The sequence below is a fragment of the Muscardinus avellanarius genome (assembly GCF_963383645.1).
Source record: "Muscardinus avellanarius genome assembly, chromosome: 1".
Classification (NCBI taxonomy): domain Eukaryota; kingdom Metazoa; phylum Chordata; class Mammalia; order Rodentia; family Gliridae; genus Muscardinus; species Muscardinus avellanarius.
In genome coordinates, this window is record NC_137786.1 from 124487977 (window position 1) to 124515731 (window position 27755).

General features: G+C 37.3%; 1 protein-coding gene across 1 annotated transcript in view; it reads right to left on the minus strand.

The window, feature by feature from the left end:
- Positions 1-27431, minus strand: part of LOC308278630 (uncharacterized protein) — a gene marked incomplete at both ends in the record, with an annotated part of 90980 nt that extends 63549 nt beyond the window's left edge. Inside the window, 5 exons of the mRNA XM_080718523.1 lie at positions 14390-14406; positions 15374-15859; positions 16604-16662; positions 18022-18186; positions 26499-27431. Coding sequence (XP_080574649.1) covers positions 14390-14406; positions 15374-15859; positions 16604-16662; positions 18022-18186; positions 26499-27431 — 1660 coding nt within the window. The remainder of the gene's footprint in view (positions 1-14389; positions 14407-15373; positions 15860-16603; positions 16663-18021; positions 18187-26498) is intronic.
- Between the last annotated feature and the right edge of the window lie 324 nt (positions 27432-27755).

Sequence of the window (27755 nt, forward strand, 5' to 3'; positions counted from 1 at the left end):
GCTGATATTCACACCCACTGGTCCATGAGCTAAGGCAGAGGGGATTTGTCTGATAAAAGTCCCTCTTCTTCATCTGGTCCTTCAATCCCTTGTCACTTCTTGTGTTTCTATTCTATTAAACTCCTCAGTTTGCCTGTGTGGCCAGAAAGAGAGAATTTCTTTGGGCCAGAGATCATATAAATGTTCTTCTACCTAGAGGAGTAACCATCTTAGTTTATAAGGTTTCACAATGCATTACTGTAAGATTGCATGAAGCCAAGTTTAATTCTTAGGTCATGTAAACTTTCTACATGTATGGAGGACATAAGTAATTTTTCAATAATAAGACAAAGCTCTCCGTCCCCTGAAGCTGCTATGTGCTTAATAAACACCTGAGCTGCTGTGCTGTCTTGATACTAAGCTGGGACAAAAGCCAGTGAGAATGAGGTGAGACAGCTGCAGGCAGTGAAGGCAGAGCCCTGACATGCTGAGTTTCTTGTTGTTTCATATGACAGTTATCTTCACTCTCCATCCACACAGAGAAAGAGAGAGACAAATTGAGACTGATGAGCTCACCCTCTTTCCTTCCAAGCAGAGGGCTCAGTGCTTGGCCTACCTCTGTGAACACCTGGAGGAAGATCTGAGTTCAGGTATCAGAGCTGCCCAGATGCATCTGCAGACTGGCAAGTGTCAGAGCATTTTGTAGACCAAACTTCTACTTCTAAATTTTCCAAGAGGGTGTAAAGGAAAGCCACAGACTTATGCTAGAGCCACCATGTAACAGAGCACATGACAATTTGCTTAAGGCTTATCATTGGGAACTCATTAGGTATCCAGGAGTAGGTGTCTCCTGGGATCTCCCCATGGTGATAAACTAAAAAAGGAGAAAACAATGGTGACTGTTTTACACCCTGATTCATGATAGCAGACATGAACTTCCCATCAGGGATTATAAAGTCCCAAGGCACACAGAAGCTTCTGATGTCATTTGTGAAGATGTAAATATAATTACAGTCATTACATCTTTCACTAATCATAAGGAATCATTCATTTTACTCAATATTTATGTATAATTTAGTAATATTTATGAGTTATGCCCATTTTAATGTTTTTAAAACTTAAATTCATATTGATGTATATTTTATGGGTTTTAAAATAATTCTTTGATTTTTAGATATTTTAGTAAAATAGATTATGTAAACAAAATAATAATCATCTTTTATTTCATTCTTTTGTGTGTGTGTGTGTGTGTGTGTGTGTGTGTGTGTGTGTGCGTGTGTGTGTGGCCCTGAGAATCAAACTCAGGGGCTCTCTACTTGTGAGTTATACCTTCTGCCCTATTTTATGTTTTATTTTGAAACAGGGTCTCACTAAGTAACAGAGTGCCTCCCTAAGTTGCTGAGTCTGAGGGTGAACCTTTGATCCTCTTGTTTTAGCCTTCCAAGTGCTGGGATAACAGGTGTGTGCCACCATGCCTGGCTTTACCTCATGATTTTAATTATCTTCAGTCATTCCTACTCATTGCATCTTGACATCTGATAGATTATAGTCAATTCTGTTTGAAAAATACATGTTTATGGGCTATCATTTCAAGAAAACATGACATTAGAATTTTCTTGTTGCTGCGCATGGTGGCACACTCTTGTAATCCCCATGCTTGGGAGGTGGAGACAGGAGGATTGCGCAGGTTCAAAGCCAGCCTTGCTGCTTAAGAGACCCTGTTTCAAATTAAAAATATAAAATAGGTCTAGGAGTGTAGCCTGGAGGTAGAAAGGTTTCTAGGAACCCCAGTACCACCAAAAAAAAATTTTTTTTCCTTGTATGTATAAACATTAAACATGTGCTTAAGGGTATCACAGAGAATCTATTTTTCTCACTTCTTATTTTACTTTTTAAATTTTTTTTGCTGCGTTGTAGTCATACATCTTAATGGGGTAAAAGATGGTGGAGACATACATGTACACATCACCCAATTAGCCCTTACCCAATTTTCACCCTATTCTCTCCCCCTCCCTCCTTCTCATGTTTGGCTTAGTGATTGACATTGATATGTTTGTTAAAAATAGACAATCTTCTTTAAAAAGAGACAATTTTCCTCTTTCACCTACAATCCCCTCAGTTAGGTCACTTTATTTGCAAATGTATAGTATCTCCTTCTTCATCTAGAGTTCATCCTATGATCCATTTTTCTCCCTAGCTTCTGCATATTAGAGAGAACATCCTATTTTTTATTTTTTGTGACTGACTAATCTCACTTAGCATAATGTCCTCCAGTTCCACCCATTTTCCTCTAAATAACTGTGTTTTCTTTATGGCTGAATAAAATTATATTATGTACATATCCCATAGTTTTGTAATCCATTCATCTGTTGATAGATATCTTGGCTGGTTCTATAGTTTGGCTATGGTGAATTGTGCAGCTATGAACATAGATATGCATGCATTACTCTGATAGTTTGGTTTCCATTCTTTTGGGTAGATACACAGAAGTGGTATTGCTGGATCATATGGTAAATTCATTCCCATTCTTCTGAGGATCCTCCATGCTGTTTTCCAAAGTGTTTGCACTAATTTTCAGTCTCACCAACAATGTTTTAGAGTTCCCACTTCTCCACATCCTCTCCAGCATTTGAGTTGTTTGTGTTTTGAATGATTTCCATTATAAATGGAGTTAGGTGAAATCTCAGGGTAGTTTTGATTTGCAACTTTCTGATTGCTAATAACGTTGAGCATTTTTTCATGCATTTATTGGCCATTTGAATTTCTTCTTTCATGAAGTGTATTTTTAGTTTACTTGCCCATATTTTGATTGGGTTATTTGTTTTCTTACTGCTGATTTTCTTGAGTTCTCTCTATAGTCTAAGTATTGGTCCTCTATTGAAGGAGTAGATGGCAAAAATCTCCCATTCTGTTGGCTCTCAATTGAGGTTATTGATAGTTTCCTTTGCTATACAGAAGTTCTTCAGTTTAATGCAATTCCATGTATTGATTCGCCTTTTAGTTTCTTGTGCGTTTGGAGTCATGTTGATAAAGTTTTACCTGTGCCTATGTGTTGCAGTGTTGGACCTATGCCCTCTTTAAGGAGCCTCAAGGTCCTTGATCTAATTTCCAAGTCTTTGATCCATCTTGAATTGACTGCTGTGCAGGGTGAGAAAGTGGAATTTATTTCCAATTTTTTGCATATGGTTAACCAGTTTTGCCAACGCCATTTGTTGAACAGGCTATCTTTTTTCCAGTGTATGTTTTTGGCCACTTTTGTCAAAAATCAATTGGCTATAAGTTTGTGAATTAGTTTCTGAGTCTTCTATTCTACTCCATTGGTCTATGTATCTGTTTTTGTGCCAGTACCATGCTGTTTTTGTTACAATGGCTTTGTAGTATAATTTAAAGTCAAGTATTGTGATTCATGGTTTTTGTTGCTGAGAACTATTTTGGCTATTCTGGTATGTTTTTGTTGTTTTTGTTCCAAATGATTTGAAGGACTGATTTTACTATGTCTGTAAGGGTTGATCTTGATAATTTAATAGGTATTGTGTTGAATCTGTAGATCACTTTTGGAAATGGCCATTTTGATGATATTTATTCTGCCTATCCATGAACATGGAAGATGTTTCCATCTTCTAAGGTCTTCTTTGTTTTCTTTTTTCAATGATTTATAATTTTCTTTGTAGAGGTCTTTTACCTCCTTGGTTAAGTTTATAGGCTAGCGTTTTTCTTCTTTGAGCTGTCTTTATTTGGTTTTGGCATTAATGTGATGTTAGCTTCATAGAATATATTTGGGAGAGTCCCGTTCTTTTTCTATTTCACAAAATAGATTGAGGAGTATTGGAATTAGCTCTTCTATAAAGATTTTATAAAATTCACTTGAAAAGCCATCTGGTCCTGGGCTTTTCTTTGATGGTAGGGTCTTTATTGCTGTTTCAACCTCTTTTTTTTGCTATTGGTTGGTTTAAATTTGCTATATCTTCTTGACTCAGTTTAGGGAGGTTGTATTTATCTAGAAAATTGTCGATTTTTTCCAAATTTTCCCTTTTGTTGGAGTATAATTTTTCAAAATAGTTTCAAAATAGTAATCCTCTGGATTTCTGCACTGTCAGTGTAATATCTCCTTTTTCATCTCTTACTTTTGTAATTTGGGTTGACTCTTTTTTGGTTAAGTTGGCTAGTGGTTTATCTATCTTGTTAATATTTTTGAGAAACCAACTTTTGATTTTCTCTTCTTTCATTCTTCATTGATTTCTTCTCTGATTTTAATAATTTCTGTCTTCTACTGGCTTTGGGGTTAGATTGTTCCTGTTTCTCAAGAGCTTTGAGGTGTGTCATTAGGCTATTTATTTGATGATTTTCTGTTCTTATGTGGGCACTCAGTACTATAGATTTTCCTCTTAATACTGCCATCAAGTTGTCCCAGAGGTTTTGATATATTGTATCTCTAATTTTGTTTGTTTATAAAAAATGTCTTGATTTCACCCATTACTTCTTCTATGACCCATTCTTCACTTAGCAGTGTGGTTTTCAGTCTCCACATGTTTATGTAATTTCTCTGGGTCTTCTTATAGTTGATTTCTAATTTCTTTCCATTACAGTCTGAAAAGACATAGGGAAATATGTCACATTTTTTAAATTTGCTAGTGCTCACTTTGTAGCCCAGAATATGATATGTATATGTGTGTGTGTGTGTGTGTGTGTGTGTGTGTGTGTGTGTGTGTGGTGTACTGGGGTTTTTGGAAACCATTCTACATCTGGGCTACACTCCCAGACACCTACTTTTTATATTTTTATTTGGAAACAGGGTCTCCTAAGCCAGCAAGGCTTGCTTCAAACCTGCACAATCCTCCTGTCTCGGCCTCCCAACCACGGGGATTACAAGTGTGTGCCACCATGCTCAGCGAATGTGATCTATTTTGGAGAAGTTTCTGTGAGCAGCTGAGAAAAATGTGAACTCTGCTGTAGTTGGGTGGAATATTCTATATGTGTCTAATAGGACCATTTGGCTTTAAGTCTTTAGGCCTTTAGGTCTGAAGAATCCTTACTGACCTTTTGTCTAGAAGATTGGTCTGATGATGTGAGAGGGGTGTTGAAATCTTCCCGTATTATGTATTGGGATTTGTGTGTGACTTAATGTCACAAAGCCTGTTTTATGAAAGTAGCTGCTTCTATGTTTGGGGCATAAATGTTGACTACTGTTATTTACTTTTGTTGGATTGTTCCTTTTACCATTAAAAAATGACCTGCTTTGTCTCTTCTAATAAGCTTGTGCTTTAAATCTATCTTGTCTGATATCATAGTTGCTACTCCTGCTTGTCTTCCAGTTCCATTGGCATGGATTACCTTGCCCCAGCCCTTTATCTTAAGTTTGTTACTATCTTTACTTGTAAGATGTGTTTCTTGAAGGCAGCAGATATATGGTTCCTGATTTTTAATCCATTTTTCCATCTTATGTTTTTTTGGGGACCATTTTTATTCACTGTGATTATTGAGAGATGATTTTTATTCCTAACATATTGAGATTTAAGTTCTGTTTGAGGTAGTGTTTGCTTTTCTCTGCTTGTTTGCTGGATGGAAATTCTTATTCCTTTGGTTCTGGCATGTATTACTTATTTCTTCTTTGTGGTTAATCTCTGAGTATTTTCTCTAGTGCTGGTTTGGAAGACATAGATTCCTTCAGCTTTTGTTTGTTGTATATTTTTATTTCCCTGTCTAATTTGAGAGATAATTTTGCTGGGTAGAAATATTGGGGCTACAAGTTGTTTTATTTCAGAGTTTGGAATATGCTACTCCAGGCCCTCCTGACTTTTGTTACTTGCATTGGGAAGTTTGGAGTAATTCTAATTGGTTTGCCTCTAACTGCCACTGGTCTTTTGCTTTTGTTGCCTTTAATATTCTCTCCTTGGCTTCTACATTGGTCATTTTGACTATTATGTCGCATGGTGAACCTTTTCTCTGATTTTGTCTAAAGAGGTTCTATAAGTTTTCTGGACCTTTGTATCGACCTCTTGCTCTATGTTTCAAAAATTTTCTGATATTAAATTTTTGAAAAGATTGTTGATCCCTATGCCGGGCATGGTGGCGCACGCTTGTAATCCCCACGCTTGGGAGGCTGAAACAGAAGGATTGCGCTGGTTCAGAGCCAGCCACACTGGCTTAAGAGACCCTGTTTCCACATAAAAAAGTTAAAAAATAGGTGTAAAATTGTTTTTTCTAGGTTACATACTATGCATTTGTTTTTGGAGTTATCATCTTATAGAAGTGAGATACTATTCTCCATGTGGTCTAGTTGATTGTTTATAGTTTGAATTGATGCCTTTACTTTAATGACTGCATCCTTTATTTCTTTCATACTCTATCTAAATTCTTTTCAGAAGACCTGTATTATTTCTGTAGTTACATTCCTAATTTGACCTGGATATCTCTGCAATTCTGTGTTGTCAGGTTCTGTTATTGTGGGGTTGTAGGAGCTCATTTATTCCCTTTTATTCTTCCTTCTTGTGATTTCAAAAGTTTGTATCTGTTGCTTTTGAATGATTTCTCTCAATCTCTAAGTGTCAACTGGTATATCCAAGGGCAATTTTGTTTTTATTTTTGTTTTTGTTTTCGTTTTCATTTCTGAGAATGGAACCCAGGGGCATTCTACCTCTGAGTTACACCCTCAGCCCTATTTTTATTCTTTAGTTTTGAAACAGGATCTCACTGAGTTGCAAAGGGCCTTACTAAGTAGCTGAGGCTGGCCGTGAACTGCAATCCTCTAGTCTTGGCCTCCCAAATGCTGGGATTACAAATGTGTGCCACCATGCCTGGCTCCAAGGGCAATTTGATTGCATTCAACAGTGAAGGCTGAGTGAAAAGGGAAGTGAAGGCATAATGGAAGTATAGGGTAAAGCCTCAGATAGGATTGACTAGAATGAGAGTATGAGTTTAGTAAGGTAGTGTATAGTAGAGATTAGAGATAGTGAATATGTAGTAGCATTCTAGTAACCAATGTAGAGTTTCTGGTATAGTGATATGAAGTGTATTTAATACAAGACAGGGAATAGAAAAGAGGAGAGGATAAAAGAAAAAAAAGATAGAACAGAGCAGGTATTTACAAGGGAATAAGCTTGGGATAGAATAAACAAATAGGCACATATACTTACACACAAATAAAACAGCAACAACAAAATAACACCAACAACAAATTAATGGAACTCTACAAATATATGAATATTCAGCAAACTGCATCTCTGCAATCTCTGTGCAGACACTGAGTGCTACCAGCACCTTTCCTCCTACAAACCTGGTTCTCTGATTCTTTCTCAGTCTATGCAGATGGCTGGTATCAATGGGGCTGGATCTAGTGTTGAGTGCATGTCACCCTTCACACTTTTCACAGATGTGGAGTCCCAGTCTTTCTCTGCCTTCATAGGTGGTGGATGCTTCTAAGACCAAACTCAATGTAAGAGTCTCTTTTCTCTACATCTAGGCCTGGGCTGGTTTGACTTCTCCCTGTTCACCATGATTGGGTGGTCTGTGGTGATCCCATAGATCCTACTAGTTAAATTTAGTATTAATTGTAGGTCGCTTCCTACACTTTCCACTGACAGGGACTGAGTCTATCTGAGCCTCTGCTATGTCAAACAGCCAACTCCAACCCCATCTTCTCTGTGTTGAACCACAAAGTGTCAGACCCAGGGAGTTTATTGCAGCTATGCAAGTCCCTGGGGATGTCACACTGGGCATTTTCCTGTGGAGACAGTGGCTTCAAAAAGGTTTTGTTGAGCACTAGTCTGGATATCTGAAGGGATTTGTGAACTCAGGTGCCTTTGCTGTAAATTTTAGACTTCATTCTAACTTTTGCTGAGTTAAACCACAAAGTCTTAGACCAAGGGAGTTTATCATGACTGAGCGAGTCCCTGGGGAAGCCACACCGGGCATTGTCCTGCAGGGAGCAGGGATTTACTTACCATCTTGATGAGTGCTGGTCTGAATCTCTGGAGGCTGTGGTAAGCTCAGCCACCACTGCTGGATATTGTAGCCAGTGTTTGTGCAGGAGGAACTGATGACTTACAATTCCAATGATCTGTAGCTGCTTACTTCAAGTTCTTGGTTGTTTTTCTGTTCATCCCTGGAGTTGGTGCAGTGAGGTAAGATGGCGCCACTGTGGTTCCCATGGCAGCAAGGCTGGCAGGTTTCTTTTCTGCTCTCTGATCGCCTTGTACTTACCATGTTATTTTTCTAGTTATGGTATTTTCTGGCTTTTGTATAATGTTTTTAAGGCAATGAAGTTCTGGTGTCAGCAGGATTGGTAATCACTGCTTCCCTCGGTCGCTATCTTCTCACTTCTTATTTTAAAATATTGTTGATTCACATGAAGTTGATAAAGTCATATGCAAAGTCTCCTGAACTCCTCACCCATCTTCTGCTCATACTGATGTTGATCAGAAGTGTAGGAAAACAGCAATATTGGAAAATTGACATTGTGGCAATAGTGTTAACTAATCACAGATTTCAATGAGCTTCCAATAACTTAACATGTACAGGTGTGTCTGGAGTTCTTTTGCAACCCAATGCTTTCTACATAGTCAAGCAACCTTCATCAGAACCAGGATACAGATTTATTCTGTGCCATAAGGAGCTACCTTATATTAAAAAACTTTGTATTCATATGCATAACTTCTCATTTTCCTCTCTGTTCTCTGGAAACTGCTAACTTGTTCTTCATCTCTAATTTGGGCATTTTGAGGATAATAAATGGATTCATACAATGAGTAACTTCAGAGTAACCTGTAAGACTGTTTTTCATTGATAATAATCTTCTGGTCTCTCCAAGCTGTTGTATGAGTCAACAATTAATTTAATTGCTGAGCAGTATTCTATTTATGACAATCCAAATTTATTAAGCCATGTACAAAAATCATTAAAGTTCTAGGCCCTTGTTTTGGCACAATACATAATCTAGTTTGTTTTGGAAAATATTTATGGGTCAGGAAATGAAGGATCACAGTAGATGGACTTAAGTCTCAGAATTTACATGATCTTAACCCTCTTGTCTCTTGTCTCAGGTTTCTAACTAGCTGGGACTGCAGGAGCAGGACACTGTGCCTGGCTTCTTTACATTAATATCAGGCATATATTGTATATCAGTATATATATATATATATATATATATATATATATATATATATATATGTGTGTGTGTGTGTGTGTGTGTGTGTGTGTATTTTTTGGTGGTACTGGGGATGGAACCCTTCTACCTCTGGGCTAAACTCCAAGGCCTATTTTATATTTTTATTTGAAAACAGGGTCTCTTAAGCCAGCGAGCTGGCTTCAAACCTGTGTGATCCTCCTGCTCTGAATCCTAAATGCGGTGATTACAAGCCTGCACCACCACACCCAGCATATATCAGTATATATTTTGAAAATATATTAGTTCCATTGGGGCCTAAATTTTAACATTATTTTAATCATTTGTATCTTGAACTTACACAAATCAGAATATAGGCACAATATTTAATGGACATTTCACCAAAGTAGATATACAAGTAGCAAAAAGAAGAATGACAAACTAAAGTTCTTTTTTTCAGAACTGTTTCTGCAAGGTATTTTGCAGAAACCACAGCTGGAGATGTTTTGGTAGACAAGGCATCTTTTAGATATACCTTGTTTCAGGAAAATGATGACTAGTGGAAGATTTTTACATTTGCTTTGGTGTTTGCATTCTCTCAACAATTCTTCCATTTCTGTTAGTCAATAAAAGGCCCCTATTTAATTGCAGGAGATCAAACCTGTGTTCACCTTTATTGTAAGTAAATTTTCGACTGTATATACTCCAAACAGAAACAGTGCAGCCAGATTCATTTCAGCCTCAAAGATGGTGTTCATGTAAAATTAAAGACCTGGGCCCAGTGGCACATGCCTATAATCCCAATACTTGGGAGGCTGAGATAGGAGTACCACAGATTTGAAGCCAGTGTGTGAAATAACCCTGTTTCACAATAAGAAACAAAATAAGGCTGTAATGTATCCCAGAGGTAAGACACCCCTGGGTTCAATCCCCGGTACCACACACAAAAAAGAAAGAAGGAAATGTGGCAACGAGCTGCACTTTTTCTTCTAATTAGGAAATGGGTTTAGCCAGTGTCTGTTCCCCATCACCTTTGGTGAATTAATTATTTTTTTAATCTGCATTTCTTTCTAAGACCCAATACCTTGTAAGAATTTTGAATTTTATATATTCACGTACACTTTTTGTGCCATAAAATTCAAAACCTTTTCAGGTTTTGAAAAGTGCATTGTAGCATATAGTCACCATCGCAATGCTAATTCAAAACAATTTCACAGCCCTAGAATTTCCCTGGGCTTCTCCTTTTACTTCTTGGATATCCTCCTAGGATGTCCCTGGATTTCTTTAGCCTTCTAAAACCTTAGAAATCATTAATATTGTTTCTTCCCTGTACTTTGACCTTTCCCACAATGTCATACAAAGTGGAATTACCTGGCAGCTAGCCTTTTCAGACTGTTTTTTTTTTACTGATTGATCAATATGAAATTAAGACTCCTCATCCTCTCTGGTAGATCGTGAGGTCTCATTTTTTATTTTTTATTTTAGTATGAATGTACCACAATTTGTTTCTCTACACACATTTGAAGACATCTTGGGATTTCAAGTTTGAGGCATACATAAAGCCACATTTCTACATGGAAGTGTATTAGCAAATCAACTAAGTAAGCTGGATGTGGTGGTACACACCTGTAACCCCAGTACTTGGGAGACTGAAAGGATGACTGGTTTAAGCCTACTCTGCAATGTAGCAAGACCCTGTTTCAAAAATAAACTTAAAAAGGGATAGGAATATAGCTCAGAGTTAGAATGCCTCTGGGGTCAATCCCCAGTACCACAAGGAAAAATTAAGTAAATATCTAGGAGTAAATGGATTGTGAAATTAAGATTATATTTACTTTCATAAGAAACTGCCAAAATCTTTTCCAAATTATCTTTACCATTTTGCATTCTCATAAGAACCCATAGGATGAATAATGAGAGTTATTATTATTCCAAATCATTACCAATATTTGATATTGCCTGCTTTCAAATTTTAGCCATTCTAATATTTGAATAATACTATATAATTGCTCTTTAAAATTTTTATTTTTTAAATTTTTTATTGGTACATTATAGTCATATATCTTGTGTAGGGAGGGGGCTACTGGGGATGGAAGCCAGGGGCATTTTACCTTTGAGCTACACCCCTAACCCTATTTGTTATTATTTATTTTTGAAACAGGGTCTCATTAAATTGTGGAGGGCCTCACTAAGTAACTGAGGCTGTCCTCGAACCTGCAATCCTCCTGTCTAAGCCTCCCAAATGCTTGGATTACAAGCATGCATCCTCATTTCCTGCAGTCATACATCTTAATATGGCACAAAATGCTAGAGGAATAGATGCACACATCCCTCATTTAGCACTTCCCCAAATTCCCACCCCACTCCCTCCACCTCCCTCCTTCTCATTTTGTTTTGGTGATTGACTTTTTTTTATGTTTGTGAATGTACTTCATGTGCATTTGGGAGTTTCCCCCTCTCTCTCCCACCTCCCCCAGATCACCTTCTTTTACTCATCTAAGGTTTCACCTTCTTCATCTACAGTTCCTCCTATGACCCATTTTCTCCCTAGCTTCTGCATATTAAGGAGAGCATATGACTTTTTACTTTTTGTGACTGACTAATATCAGTTAGCATGTTTTCCACTTCCATATATTTCCCTGCAAATGACATAATTTTGTTCTTCTTTATGGCTAAGTAAAGTTCACTGTTTACATATTCCATAGTTTTGTAATCCATTCTTCTTTTTAAATTTGTAGTTCCTTAATTGCATAATGTTTTTGTTTGTTTGGGGAAGTGTTGGGCATTGAACCCAGGACCTCTGCATTCTATCCAAGCACTCTACTATGATTCTCCCACTTCTATTATTTAAACTAAATAAATTAAATTATTCCTTCATTGTTGAGTTTTAAGTGTTCTCTGTATAGTGTGGGTGCAAGTCATTTATCAAAAGTATGTTTTTTAAAACTCCCACATAGTCATTGGTTTGTTTTTTATTCTCTTAGTGAAATAAAGTTATCTAAATAAGAAAGATAACAGTCTTTATATGGTATATAGTACTTTGGGGCTAGGATATTGAGACCAAACCATCCACTAAACACAGATAAAACTACTGGACAAGATTTTCTGCAATACTCTATTTTATGAACTGGCTTGTGATGACAAAGATTTTTATATTATTCATTAAACTGTTAAGATATATTTTATAAACTTCTAGATTTTTAAGGATTATATATTATTTGGCAATATAAAAAATTGGCATATTCACTATATACAATATTCCCATATAGACATGAAAGATTTTTCCTGTTTCTTAGGTATTATTCCAAAATTAAGCATACTCATAATTATTAATGAAAATATATACTTGTTTTTGTAATGTAATTAATTTACATGAGGAGCATACTGAAGATTGAATCCAGAGTCATTTTACTGTCAGTGTACACTATGAGCCTTTTTTGTTTTTGTTTTGAAACAGTGTCTCACTGAGGTGCTGAGGGTCTCACTAAATTGCTGAGGCTGTCCTCAAGCCTGCTATTCTCCTGCCTCATCCTTCCAAGTACTGGGATTACAAGCATGCACCAACACACCAGGTTAGGAAATAATTTCTTATAGCAGGCTTTATGACTGAAACGGGTACATTCTATTCTTCATCAAGAACTTTAATGATTTTTTTGACATTCACCATTAATGAAAAATTGTGAACAGATAATGATAGTGATTATGTTTTATTTTAATTGAAAAAAGTGTATATACTAATGGGGTGCAATGTGATGTCATTAGATATTCACTGTGGTTAATTAGATAATGCAAATTAACAAAACCATCACCTCACATTCTTATCACTATTTATGGAGAGAAATCTATTCTTTTAGCAATTTTGAAATGTATAATACATTGTTATTGACTATAATCACCAAGATTGTAATAGACTAAAAGTTATTCCTGCTGCCTTTGTAAAAATTATTTTTATACATTTATTGGAGCATTGTAATTATATATTTTAGTGAGATTCAAAGTGATACAAACATACATGCACAAATCACTTGCTTTATTTCCCTCTGAATCCTACCCACTTCCTCTTCCATGTTCATTTAGTGAGATTGGTTTTATGTCTTTATATCAGACATAACATTATTTGAACTTTTTCATTTCTCAATCCTCCCCTCCATGATTCCCACTCCCAACCTTAACCTATTCTCATCTCTCTCCATATTATTTAGAGTTTGTTATAGTTACTATTTTCTCTCTAGCTTTTATATATAAGAGAGAACATACAACTCTTGATTTTCAGAGACTGGTTGGTCCCAGATAGTATAATATTCTCCACTTTCATCCATTTTCCTGCACACGACATAATTTTGTTCACTTGGACAAACACTCCCCTTTCCTCTTCTCCTACCAGCTACAGCAGCCATCATCTTACACTCTGTATGAGTTCAAAGGCTTTAAAGACATAGATGTTTTAAACCTCATTTATGTCCTTAATAAACATTCCATGTAGTTTCATATAAATATAAAAGTTATACTGATAACAGTCTGTTGTCCCATGACTATAATACATCTACTGAGGGTATCTGCCCTGAAACAATTCAAGGTGGCAATAAACCATAAACATTACAGCTTCCCTGCAACATACACAATAAAGGCATTTGTAGAGCTCGGTTTTCTATAATTTTATATGAATAATTTGTTTTTGTTTCCAAGTATTAACATAACAGTTAATAGATTTGTTTAAGTGTATATACTACTAAGGAAAAAAGTGGCATGCATCACCAGAAAGGACTGACTCATATTGCTCAGAGTCACAGCCCTTGAAACATAGTCACTATTGCAAAAAATAAAATGAAGTATTTCCTTGTAGCTCACTTGATTACTCTACTCTAAAATGGGACTTTTGCCAGGGATGATTTTTTTCTAGTTGGGCACAAAAGCCTTGTAGACTGTGTCTCTATACAGGCATCTTGGCTCAAAGCATCATTCCCACATAATCACCACTTTTAGCCTCATTCTGAAAGAATTCTCCAGAAGTTCTCTCTGTTCCTTCACAATTTTTCTTTTTTTCTTCCATTTTTTCATAGGATGCAAATGGGGGTCAATAACTGGGCTCTTTAGTTCTGCGGCTTTAACCATGTTACATAAGCATTTTATTATCCAGATAGTAGAATAAGCAGACATATTAAATAGAATAAACATAAAAACCAATAGATGTGGGGGGTTGTTTTGTGGTAATCTCCAACACAAAGAAAAAATATATATTTTCATGTACATACACATATGTTTTATTCACAATAATTTACATTATCTACAATCTAGAAAACAGGAACATACCAATGACAATTTCAGTTCTGCATAAGAAAAAAATACATTTTACCAATAAATTGTCATTATTAGTGGAGTTTAGGAAACCTAAGAAGACAGTTAGTACTAAATTATCCTTAAATGTCCATGAAATTCAATCTTAGTCAAATGTAATGCACAACACTGTTAAGAAAGTCAAGTAAAAATATAGAGTAATAACCATTCTTAAGAAGACCCTAACTAAACTGGATGTGGTGGTGCACACCTATAGCAATTTATCAAGACCCTACTTTGAAGTAAAATGAATGAATAAATAAGGGTTGAGTGTAGCTCAGAGGTATAGAATGCCCCTGGGTGGTTCAATCCCCAGTAACACACACACACACACACACACACACACACACACACACACCCTAAATAATGCCAGATGTTTTACTGTTATCATTCCCACAATTGTTATTTTCCATCTTTCTTTTGTAGCAGTTATAGAAAATAAAACCCTTGAAATAGGAAATAGATCAATTAAATTGTCTCAGAAAAACAATAAAGAAATGAACTTGCTAGAAAGCTTGAAGTTGAATGGCACTTCTTGGGTGAAGAAGACATACAAGAAAAATAGTAGATACTGCAAAGTTTATGTAGGAAAATATACCAGCCCAGTATCTTCATAAAGTAGAGATAATAAAGACCAGACTTGACCCAACTGGAGACTAAGGATGAGTCTCAAGTCCAAGAATAAATCCATATGATGATACTACATGGTGATAAAAGGAACAACAGTAGAGTCTTGCCTGGATTGTGGAATGAAATATGAAAAGTATAACTATAAAAGTAAGAAGGAACAGAGGAAAAGCCTCAGAAAAGGAAACAAGGTATATAGGATCTTATTCCCTGACACCAGGTGTGATCCTATTCACAGTTCTCTTGAGAGCAAGTTTTACATCCTTGTTTCTGAGGCTGTAGATGAATGGGTTCAGCATGGGCGCCACATGAGTGTAAAACAATGAGAAATACTTTCCCTGGCCTGCAGTCTCAGATGATGGATTGACATATGTGAGCAGCCCTGATCCAAAGAACAGCCCCACAGTGACTATGTGAGAACCACAGGTGCTCATGGCTTTGGACCAACCTTTAGCTGATGACTTACGAATGATATTACAGAGAATCAAGCCATATGAGATGAAGATAACAATGCTAGATACAGTGACGCCTGTCCCCACAACAACAGAACTTGCAAGCTCGTTGGCATAGGTGCTGCTGCAGGACAGCTGGAGGAGGGGGAAGATATCACACATGTAATGTTTGATGAGGTTGGAATCACAGAAGCTGAGCCTGATCATGCACACTGTATGGACCATGGCACCAGCAAATGCCATCAAGTATGAACCAAACATCATCAGACAGCAGACCCTGGGGGACATGAGGACCATGTGGTGCAGGGGCTGACAGATGGCCACATAGCGGTCATAGGCCATGGCTGTCAACACATAGCACTCAGAGCTGACAAAAAAGGAGAAGAAAAATAGCTGAGTTATGCATCCTGGGAAGGAGATGCTATTTCTCTCTGAAACATAGCTCATCAGCATTTGGGGAGTGAAGACAAATGAATAACAGAAATCAATGCAGGAAAGATTGAAGAGAAAAAAGTACATAGGGGTGTGAAGATGCAAATTCAGGCAAATCATATTAATTAAGATCAAGCTTTCCATTACAGTGACTACATTGTTCACTAAAAACAGAAAAAAACAGGGGCAGTTGGAACTCTGGTAGGTCTGTCAACCCCAGAAGAATAAACTCGGTCACTGAGGAATCATTATCCCCCGTAGTCATATCTCTCATGGATAGCATCTGTAGGAATGGTAAAAAAAAAAAAGGTGATATTACCAATAAACACTTACTACTTAACCCCAAAAGAACAACTAGAGCTCAGGGTTTCTAAGCTTGAAGTTATCTGAAGACACAGTGAGGCATCCAAAGACTTCCAAAGACATCCAAGACCTCCTATCTTGGTTCCTGAAGAATCTTCATTTCCTTCCTGCTTCTTTGACCCATGGTGTGTGTTTCTGTTCGGGACAAATGCCTACAGACCTCCCAGTGTCTCTGAGCATGTTTTTCTTCCTTCCCAATCTTCCCTAAAGATTAGAGCTGAGATGAACAGTAAATAGGTGGTGTTCTCCAGAATCCATGATTTATGTAGAATAGGTGTGATGGAAGATAATCAAAACATGATGATTCAGGGCTCACCCTTGTCCATTGGAGGCTTCTCTTCTGCTGGAAATCAAAGGCTCTTCCTCCCTACAGTCCTAAGGGGACCAAGTTCCTGATTATGAAGGAGGTACTAGTAATCAGTGCAAATGTGTGTCTCTGACATGCGTGAAGGAATCTTCTGGTGATTATGACACAATTTTTATTTGAGAATCTCACCAGCATGTTCTCTTCAGTTGCATTAAGGAACACAACCACCTTATTTTATCTTTCAAAATAGCACCTTAGACAAATGAGAAGCTATATCATGCCCCATAGTTTTGGGAAAATTTATGAGAAGCCCTAAAATTTCTGCATCCTTTATGCTTTTCTTTCTGGTTGGATGGAGCCCTTGAGGGTAGAAATTACTTTGCCTGTGTTTACATTGTATATAATAGATCTAACTTTGGACCTTTTGAGACTCAAAGTTCTACTCAGTTTCTAATTTCCCACCAGGAATTGTTCATTCCCAGGGCAGAGTAGTGGGTTGCCCCTTGGGCAATCTCCTTGTCGTGCCTTATGGGAATCATGGAGAAAATATTCAGATCACAGTCACCCCCCATTTGCATTTTTCTGCAAGCCTCTGGGATCACATTATGAAACATTGGACCCTGTATTGAACACTCAACCAAGGAAAAATAGTGAGAAACAGGCTAAAAGGAATGTGCTCTCAAGTCAGTTTGAGTTTAAAACCAACACTTTCAAATTCTCAATTCTGAGGTTGTAGGTGTGATATCACTGCTCTGATTCTCATTTATTTTTTTTTTTAAAAGTTTCTTATTTCTCAGAATTGCTTTTATATGAATTTTAGAACTTTTTTCTAGCTCTATGAATAATGACTTTTGTATTTTGATAGGGATTGCATAGAATCTGTGGATCACTTTGTTCAGTATGGCCAGTTAGACAGTATTTATTTTTCCTGTGCAAGGAGACCTTTTTATCTCTTAAGGTCATCTTCAATTTCTTTCTTTAACTGATTTGGTGCCTGATGCCAGTCAGCATGTCTGACAGCACACAGATTCTGACAAAGGAGTCAGCAGCACACATGGCACCAGGAGGTCACAAACCCATGGACAGGCAGAACAAAAAATGAACATGTCCCAAAATTAACTGGTAGTAAAAGAAGAAAATTAACTGGTGAGAAAAAGCAAGTTTAGGGGATTCACGATTTTTTTTGTTGTTGTTGTTGTTGTTTCAATCTAGGCTCATTGATTCAGATTCCCAAAGATAAAATCTGATGGAAGAGAGATCCAAGATGGTATGGAGTAAGGACCCCTAGACTAATGACAAGGTCACCTTTAACGTCTAGGCAAAATAAAAATGGGGAGGGGGAGGCAAACAACCCGAGACATTAGAACAATAGCCACAGACTGGTCCATGGACTAGCAGGAAACTTTGGAAGAACCAAATAATCTTACAATCAGCGATCTGAGACCTATTTCACAGACATTGAGCTCACCAGCCACAGAATTACACAGCCCTGTGACAAATCGGGCAGATGTATCCACTTCCCCAGCCATGGCAACCCCCTGATTCACTGCATGCCCCATAACAAAGGTGACTGCAGCACCCTCCTGGGGTAACTGAAAGGAGCCCCCCCCAAAAAAGAGGGTAGGGACACAAGCAGACTGTGGCTTCAGCTGCACATGAAACTCTGAGGAATACAACAGGTCTGAAAATTATAGACCAACTCAGCCTTCTCTAAGGAGAAAGCAGAGTCCCATACATGCACTAGCACAAGGCCCAGCAGCACCCAATGCCCACACAGGCAGAGACACACAGGGCCAGGGTCTGTGGAAAGGACAGAGTCCCACACTTGCATTGGGATGGGCCACAACAGCACTTGGTGGTTGCTCAGGCAGAGAGAGATACTGGGTCAGGGTCTCACTCATTGCAGGAGACCAGGAATTGGGGCGACAAAGTGATAACTTGAAACATGTTAGAGCAACAATTCTATCTCCGGCCTATACTTCCAGACCTATTTTCTATTTTATTTGGAAACAGTATCTCACTAAGTTGCTGAGAGCCTCACTAAGTAGCTGAGACTGGCTTTGAACCTATGCAATCCTCCTGTCTCAACCTCCCAAGTACTGGGATTATAAGTGTGCACCACCAACCCTACTAAGAATGGTCATTTTAATGATATGTATCTGCCTATCCAAGAGCATGGGAGGCCCTTTCATCTTCTATGATTATCTTCAATTTCTTTTTTCAGTGTTTTAAAATTTTCCTTGTAGAGGACTCTTACCTCTTTGGTTAGGTTTATCCCTAAGTATTTTTTTTTGGGGGGGGGATATCTTGAGTGGAAGTATTTCTGGTTTTCTTTTTCAGTGAATTTATAGTTGGCATACAGAAAAACTTCTTATTTTTTAAGATTGATTTTGTATCCAGACACATTGCTAAATTTTTTGGTCAGTTCTGTAAGCCTTTTGGTTGAGTTTGTTGGGTATTCTAAGTATAATATCATGTCATTTGCAAAGAAATAGTTTTAGTTCTTCTTTTCCTATTTGTACTCCTTGATTTCTTTTTCTGGCCTTATTGCTGTGGCTAGAGTCTCAAGTACTATATTGAAAAGAAGTGGTAATAGTGGATATCCTTGTCTTGTTCCTGTTTTTAAGGGGAACTCTTATAGTTTTTCTCCATTCAATATGATGTTGGCTGTGGGCCGTTTATATATTCTCTTTATGATGTTGAGATAAGTTCCTTCTATTCTGATTCTCTGTAGTACTTTTAGCATAAATGGGTATTGGATTTTGTCAAATGTTTTTTCAGCATCTATTGGATTATATGACTTTTGTTATTAGTTGTGTTTATGTGTTGAATTATATAGATTTTTTTGTATGTTGAACCAGCCTTGCATCCCTGGGATAAAGCCTACTTGGTCATATTGTATAATTTTCTTGATATGGTTTTGAATGTGCATTGGTAGTATTTTATTTAGAAGTTTTATGTTTAAGTTCAGCTATGATAGTGGCATATAGTTTTTTGTGAGCTGTCTTTATTTGGTTTTGGTATTAATATGGTGTTGACTTCATAGAATGTATTAGAGAGAGTCCTGTTTTTTTCTGTTTTGTGGAATATATTGAGAATTATTAGGATTAGCTCTTCCATAAAGGTTTTATAACATTCATGTGGGAAACCATCAGAACCTGGGCTTTTCTTTGCTGATAGGCTTTTTATTGCTGCTTCAATCTTTTTGGTTCCTGTTGGTCAATTTAAATATTTTTATACATTTTTTTTCAGAAAAAAATCTATCCTAACATGAAATATGAACTCTAAACGCCCAAAAAATTCTCAAAAAAGAACACAGCTAGAAGGTGTACATTTTCTGATTTCAAACCTTATAAAGCTACAATAATCAAAACAGTGTAGTACTGCTTTAAAGGCAGATATATAAATCAGTGGAGTAAAATAAAAGGCCTAGAAATAAATTCTTCCATATATGGTCAAGTTAATTTTCTATCTCTTCTAGATTCTATTTAGGAAGGCTATAGGTGTCTAGAAATTTGTCAATTTCTAGTTTTTCTCTTTTGTTGGAGTACAGTTTTTCAAAGTTGTTTCTGATAATCCTCTGGATTTTTATGAAGTCTATGGTAATATCACATTTTTCATCTTTTATTTTGTAATTTGTGTAGATTTTATTTTTTTTTAATTGGGGTTGACTAGTGGTTTATCTATCTTGTTTTTTTTTTTTTTTTTAGAAGCCAGCTTTTGGGTTTGTTTATTTCTTTGTAGTTTAATTCCATACTTCATTTACTTCTGCTCTGATTTAAAAAATTTTCTGCCTTCTACTGGCTTTCAGATTCAACTGTTTCTGTTTGTCACAGGTTTTGAGGTGTGTCATTAAGTCATTTATTTGATATTTTTTGTCCCTCTTCTGTGATCACTCAGTGCTATGAATTTTTCTCTTATTACTGCCTTCAAAGTATCTCAGAGACTTTGATATGATATGTCTCTATATGTGTTTGTTTCTAGGAATTTCTTTCTATCCTATTTTTTCTGTGATCCACTTCTTATTTAGCAATGTGGTGTTTAGTTTTCATGCGTTTATGAGGTTTCTCTGTGTTTTCTTATAGTTTATTTCTAGTTTCATTCCATTGTGGGCTAAAAGGATACATGGGGTTATGTCACATTTTTTTAATTTGCTAGTGTTCACTTTATGGCTCAAAATATGGCCTACTTTGGAGAAGGTTTTGTGAGTATCTGAAAAGAATGTGAATTCAGCTGAAGTTGGGTTGAATATTCTATATGTGTCTAGTAGGTCTATTTGAGTTATGATGTTTCTTACATCTGGGGCATCTTTACTGACCTTTTGTCTAGAAGATTGTTTTAGGGGTGTGAGATGAGTGTTGAAATTATTATTATTATTATTATTATTATTATTATTATTATTATTATTATTATTTTGGTGGTACTGGGGTTCCTGGAAGCCCTTCTACCTCCGGGCTATATTCCCAGACCTATTTTTTTTTTTTTTGGTGGTACTGGGGTTCCTGGAAGCCCTTCTTCCTCCGGGCTACACTCCCAGACCTATTTTTACATTTTTATTTGGAAACAGGGTCTCCTAAGCCAGCACGAGTGGCTGGCTTCGAACCTGCGTGATCCTCCTGTCTCTGCCTCCCAACGGCGGGGATTACAAGCGTGCGCCACCACGCCCGGCTGCAGACCTATTTTTTATTTTTGGAAACAGGGTCTCTTAAGCCAGCGTGGCTGGCTTTGAACCTGTGTGATCCTCCTGTCTCCACCTCCCAAGCGCGGGTATTACAAGCATGTGCCACCATGCCCGGCTCCTCATATTATTTTATTAGGACCCATGTGTGGCTTAATGTCATGAAGAGTTTGCTTTATGAAAGTGGTTGTACCTATGTTTGGGGCATGTCTTCTGCTTGTCTTCAAGTTCTATTAGTGTTGATTACTTTGCTCCAACCATTCATCTTTAGTTTGTGAGTGTCTTTACTTGTAAGTTACATTTATTGCAGATAGCATTCATATGACTGAGGCCTCCTGCTCTCCTCAGACTTCAGGTTGTTATCAATGGTATAGCCTCAGCCTCAATCTATAGCTTTCTCTTTTTTCTCGTATTCTTGCTATCCAACAAAATTGCAACAAGCAATTTGCAGGATCCTCCTCCTCCTCCTCCTCCTCCTCCTCCTCCTCCTCCTCCTCCTCCTCCTCCTCCTCCTCCTCCTGTTCCTCCTCCTGCTTCTGCTTCTTTTTCTTCTTCTTTTTCTTAATCTATAATAACACAGACCCTTCAGATGCCTTTTCAAGAGCCCTTCTTTTGGGGCTCTTATTTATTTTTTCATGGGTGGACATCTTCTTAGCTTATGTTGACCATATGTGTTGTGTTATTACTGTACTTCATAAATATAATTCTTATGTGCCAATTTACATTTTAATAATTTTATTAGCTGGGCATGGTGGTGCACACTTGTAAGCCCAGTATTCTGGAGGTGGAGGCCGAAAGATGGTGGTTCACGGACAGCCTCAGCTACTTAGTGAGGTCCTTCACAAGTCAGTGAAACCATGTTTCAAAAATAAAAAAGACTAAAAATATTTATTAAACATTATTTGATGAATGCATTGTAATTGTACATCATAGTGACGTTCAATGTGATACAAACATAAATGCACACAGCTCTTGGTGTATTTCCTTCCACATCCCCCTCTGATCTCCTCTCCTCCCCAAACATGTTAGTGAAATTGATAGTAATAACTTTATATATTGCTATAGTATTATTTGAACTATTTCTTTCTTCAATCCTCCTTCTACCCTCCCCAACTTCCACCTCCAGTCACCTTCACCTATTCTACTGGTCTTTCTCCACATTATTTAGAGTGTTTTACATTTTTTGTTTTCTCTCTAGAGTCCACAATGAGAGAAAACATACAACCTTAATTTTCTGAGACTGGCTGATCTTAGCATAATATGCTATAGTTCCATTCATTTGCCTACAAATGACATAACTTTATACCATTAGACCAATACCCCCTTTCCTCTTCTCCCACCATTTTCTGGTAACCATCATTCTACCCTATTTTTATGTGTTCAATAGGCACAGAAAGACAAGTTTCATGTGATCTTGAGAATTACAAGTAATCATGTTTTAAGTCACTTTTACCACTGTCTAAAATGTTGAAATTAAATTGAATTGAAATAGTCTAAGAATTCTTCTTTTGACTGACATATTTAACTTTGAATCAACTTAGAATCAATCTCCCTTTTTAATTTCAAATATTCAAACAAGAAATAGCCCCTCATAAGAAGAAAGCCTGTGTATTATTGGAGTCATCACACTGTAGATATCTCAGATGCCATTCAAATACTCTGTCACCTAGCAGTGAACAGAAGTATTTGTTCTCAGGAAAGATATTGCCTAAGCAGTAACCCTCAGGGTCACACCTGGCCTCCCACCACCACAGGGACAGCACTGAGGCTGAACACCTGAGACAGGAACTTCCTCCACAGACCAAGCACCTCCTGTTCATAATCTCTCCATTCCCTCTGCCCGTGATGGCTGCAGCTGCTGTCCAGGACTAGAGAGCCTCTCTACTGGGTTATGGCAATAGAACAGAGAGAGCCACATTGTCTCTTTGCTCTTGCTTCTGTGAAGGCCACACTGTGTGCCAACCATCCTGACACTTAACCTTCCAGGAGTCCCTTCTGGGCCACAGTCTAACAGAGCAACCAGATGGGAAGCCCAACTGTGCCAGGTCAGACCTGCCTGGCCCCTGCTCAAGATCGTTGCCTGTGACCCCTTTGCCACTCTGTTTGCCAGGTGGTGGCTACCAAGCTCTGTCCTGGTTTTTATTCATTAATAAATTGAGTGGAGAAAAGGACATTATTCTATGAACACCAGAATATTAAGTTTTTTAGATATCTTCACGTTTTCTATGAAAATTAACACTAGGATAGTGCCCTTTGATGTTAATGTCATTTAATCTGTGTAAATCAATTTATAATGAAATCAAGCTTTTATGTTAATATGGTGTAAGGCAACAGTATTTATTGTTCAGTTTATGCTTATGGAGAACCTATGGTACAATAAGAGGATAAGAAAGATGTATATCCATATTTTTAACAAACTACATATACAACATTTCCAAGTATTCAACAATTGTCAAATAAGTTACATGTTCTAAAATTATTTTGCATCTAATTTACTAAGTACTTCTAAATATATTTTTACAATTCTGTGCTTGAATCCAAACAAATTCAGTTATAAATTTTGTTAGATATTTGGTTTAAAATATAAATCAATTAGTTTTTCTAGCCCAATACAAGCAAATTCAACCTGTTAATTAAGCCTGTCAACCTCATAAAACTGAGCCATGCTGGAGGGTGATGACTCTATGTGTCAACCTCATAAAACTTGACCAGGCTGTGTTGCTGATTATATTATGGTACTCAGGCCACAAGTGACATTCTCTGTCTATCATTCATGTAGTACATTCTCATTAAGAACCCGGGTTTTATAGACATGATGTTTTATACCTCATTATTTTCTTTAATAAACATTACATCTGCTATTAAAATTTGTGCTTCAGAGCAATTTCAAACTAGCTTTAATAACTGTTTAAATTCATACACTAGGATGGATAGAAACAAAAGGATAGAAATAGACATTAACCATTCAAATTGAGTTTGAGATATAAAATTATAATAAATATTTTTAACTCTCTTCCTTAAAGGCAATAATTGTAATCAGAGTGAATTAAAGTTCTTAATGGCATCAGTTTCCTCTAAGACAATTCTTATAAACCTACATTCTAGAATAAAAGTCACAATCTTAGTTGAGCTATATCCCCATAGTCCCAAAACTTGGGAGACTGAGGTAGGAGGATCACTTGAACCCAAGAGTTTAAGACCATCTTTGGCTGTGAGACCCCTAACTCAAAAAAAGCCATGATGTTATATAAACATAAAAGTGTTAGTGATAATGGATACAACTCTGTGGGCTGACTGTCCTAAACCCACTCGAGGTAGTGATGAGCCATAGACATTATATCTTCCATGCAACATACACAGTAAAACATTTTGTAGGGCTAAGTTTTCTATAATTCATATAATAAATGTATTTTGTTTCCAAATATTGACATGATATTTAATAGATTCGTTCAAGTGTATACTACTAAAGAAAAAATAATATACCTCACCAGAAAGGACTGACCCAAACTTCTCAACCTTACTGTCCTTGAAAAAAAATATCACTATTAAAATGAAATAAAATGCTGCTTTGTATCTCACTAAGCCACTTTAAAATGTGACCTTTGCCAGGGGTGGGAATTTTTCTAGTTAATCATCCCCCTGCCACAGGCGTCTTGGCTCAGGCCTCATTCCTGCCTGTTTAATCTTGACTTTTAGGTTCATTCTGAAAGAATTCCATGGGTCTCTCTCTCTCTCTCTCTCTCTCTCTCTCTCTCTCTCTCTCTCTCTCTCTCTCTCTCCCTCTCTCTTTCTCTCTCTCTCCCTCCCTCTCTCCCTCCCTCCCTCCCTCTTTCCCTTCATAATTATCCTTCCTTCATTTTTTAGTTTCTTTTTTCTTTCTTTCATTTCTTCATAGGATGCACAATGGGGTCAATTATCAAGCTATGTGTCAAAAGCTTTAAGGCGTTAGTCACATCACAGTACTATTTTGTCATTAGAGAGCAGGATAAGATTTGTGTTTAATTGTAAAAGCATAAAAATACACGGGTAGTTCTTTGGGGTTTGTTTGTTTTATTTTTCAACGGGAATCAACCCCTGACCATGTAGAAGCATGCATTCTACCTCTCAACCACAATAGCCAGACTTCTTTAGTAGTAAATAGACCTCATTCTGCAAAACTGGATCCTTGTTATGCAATAGAAAAAACAAAAAATAATTCACATTATATGTTATTCTGTGTTCTATAGCAATAAACATAATTATATCTCATGAGAGGCTATTAAGGATTAAACCCAGAGGCATTCTACTTCTGAACTATAACCCCAGCCCTATTTTATTTTGAAATAAGTCCTTCACAAAATTGCTGAAGGTCTCACTATGTTGTTGAGGCTGGCCTCAAATCTGAGATCCTCCTATCTCAGCCTCTCAAGTACTGAGATTACAAGTATGCTCTACAATGCCTGCCATCCTTATGTAATTTTAAAAAATGATGATAGTCACAATCTATAAATCAGGGGGGAAAACAGTAAAAATTTCTGGTCTATTTATGATTAAAGATTAGATTGCCAGTACATTAGTATTACTGATGCAGTTTGAGAAACCTGGACAAACAGATGATCCTAATCTATCCTCAAATATACTTAAGAATAGAAACTTTGTCCTATAAAGTACACAGTACCATTATAAAATTGAGGCTAAAAATCTATAATAAGAATAATTTCTCAAAAAAACATTTCTCAAAAGACCCTGAATAATTCCAGATATTGTACTTTATATTTTTCACTATATTTATTTTCTCTCTCTTTCGATATAATTATAAAAAATAAAACCCTGAAAAAATAAAATGGGTCTATCAAACTGTCTCAGAAAACCAATAAAGAAATGAATTTTTTAGAAAGCATTCAATTTTCCATCTTTACTTGGATGGAGAAGGCATACAAGAAAAACAGTAGATACTCTGATGTTTACAGAGGAAAATATACCAGCCCAGTGTCTCCAGGTGGTACAGAAAATGAAAATTAGCTAAAAGCACTTGGAAATTGAGGATGAGTCTCAAGTCCAAGAATATGTTCACATGATTACATTACGTAATGAGAAAATGAATTCCAATAGAAGTCTTGCCCAGACTGTGGAATGGAAGATGAAGAGAAGGAAAGAAGGATAGAAGGAAGCTGAGAAGAAAGGAGAAGAGAGAACAAACCAGCAATGGTTACAAGGACTAAGGAATCCCCAGGTGTTCACTTAGGCTGTGATCTTCAGAGTTCTCTTCAGAGCAAGTTTCACGTCCTTGTTTCTGAGACTATAGATGAGGGGGTTCAGCATGGGCACCGAGAAAGTGTAGAACACTGAGAAATATTTCCCATAATCCACAGACCCAGGAGATAATGGCTTAATATGAGCGAGCATCCCAGATCCGTAGAACAGCCCCACAGTGACTATGTGAGAACCACAGGTGCTCATGGCTTTGGACCAGCCCTTAGCCGATGACTTCTGAATGATATTATAGAGAATCATAGCATAAGAAATGAAGATAATTAGGCTAGATGCAATAATAACTGTGGCCACGACAGCAGAATTCACAATCTCCTCGGTGTAGGTGCTGCTGCAGGACAGCTGGAGGAGGGGGAAGATGTCACACATATAATGGTTGATGAGATTGAAATCACAGAAACTGAGCCTGACCATGCACCCCATGTGGACCAGGGCACCAGCAACCCCCATCAAGTATGAACCAAACATCATCAGACAGCAGACCCTGGGGGGCATGAGGACCATGTAGTGCAGGGGCTGACAGATGGCCACATAGCGGTCATAGGCCATGGCTGTCAGCACGTAGCACTCTGCGTGGACAAAAAAGCAGAAGAAAAATAGCTGAGCCATGCACCCTGAGAAGGAGATGGTGTTCCTCTCTGAAACAAAGCTCATCAACATTTTGGGGGTGAAGACAAATGAGTAACAGAAATCAATGAAGGACAAATTGAAGAGAAAAAAGTACATGGGGGTGTGAAGTTGTGGATTCAGGCAAATCAGATTAATTAGGGTCAAGTTTCCCACCACAGTGACTATATAGTTCAGCAAGAACAGGACAAACAGGGGCAGTTGGAGCTCTGGTAGGTCTGTCAACCCCAGAAGAATAAACTCTGTCACCGAAGAGTTGTTTTCCATAGTCATTTCCCTCATTGGTGAAATCTGTAGAAACAGGAGTAAAAGGTGACACTACCAAGGAACCCTCACTCTTTGACCCCAAAAAGACAGCTGGAGCAGAGGGTTTCTAAGCTCGGAGTTGTCTGAAGACACAAGGCATCTAAAGAGCAAGACTTTCTATCTTGATTCTTGAAGAATCCACATTTCTTTCCTTCTTCTCTGACCCATGATGTGTGTCTCTGTCCAGGAAGAATGCTTGCAGAACCCCCTGTATCTATGAGCATTTTTTTTCCTCTCTTCTCAGTCTTCACTAAGGATTAGGGCTGAGAAGAGCAGTAAATAGTTGATGTTCTCCAGAAC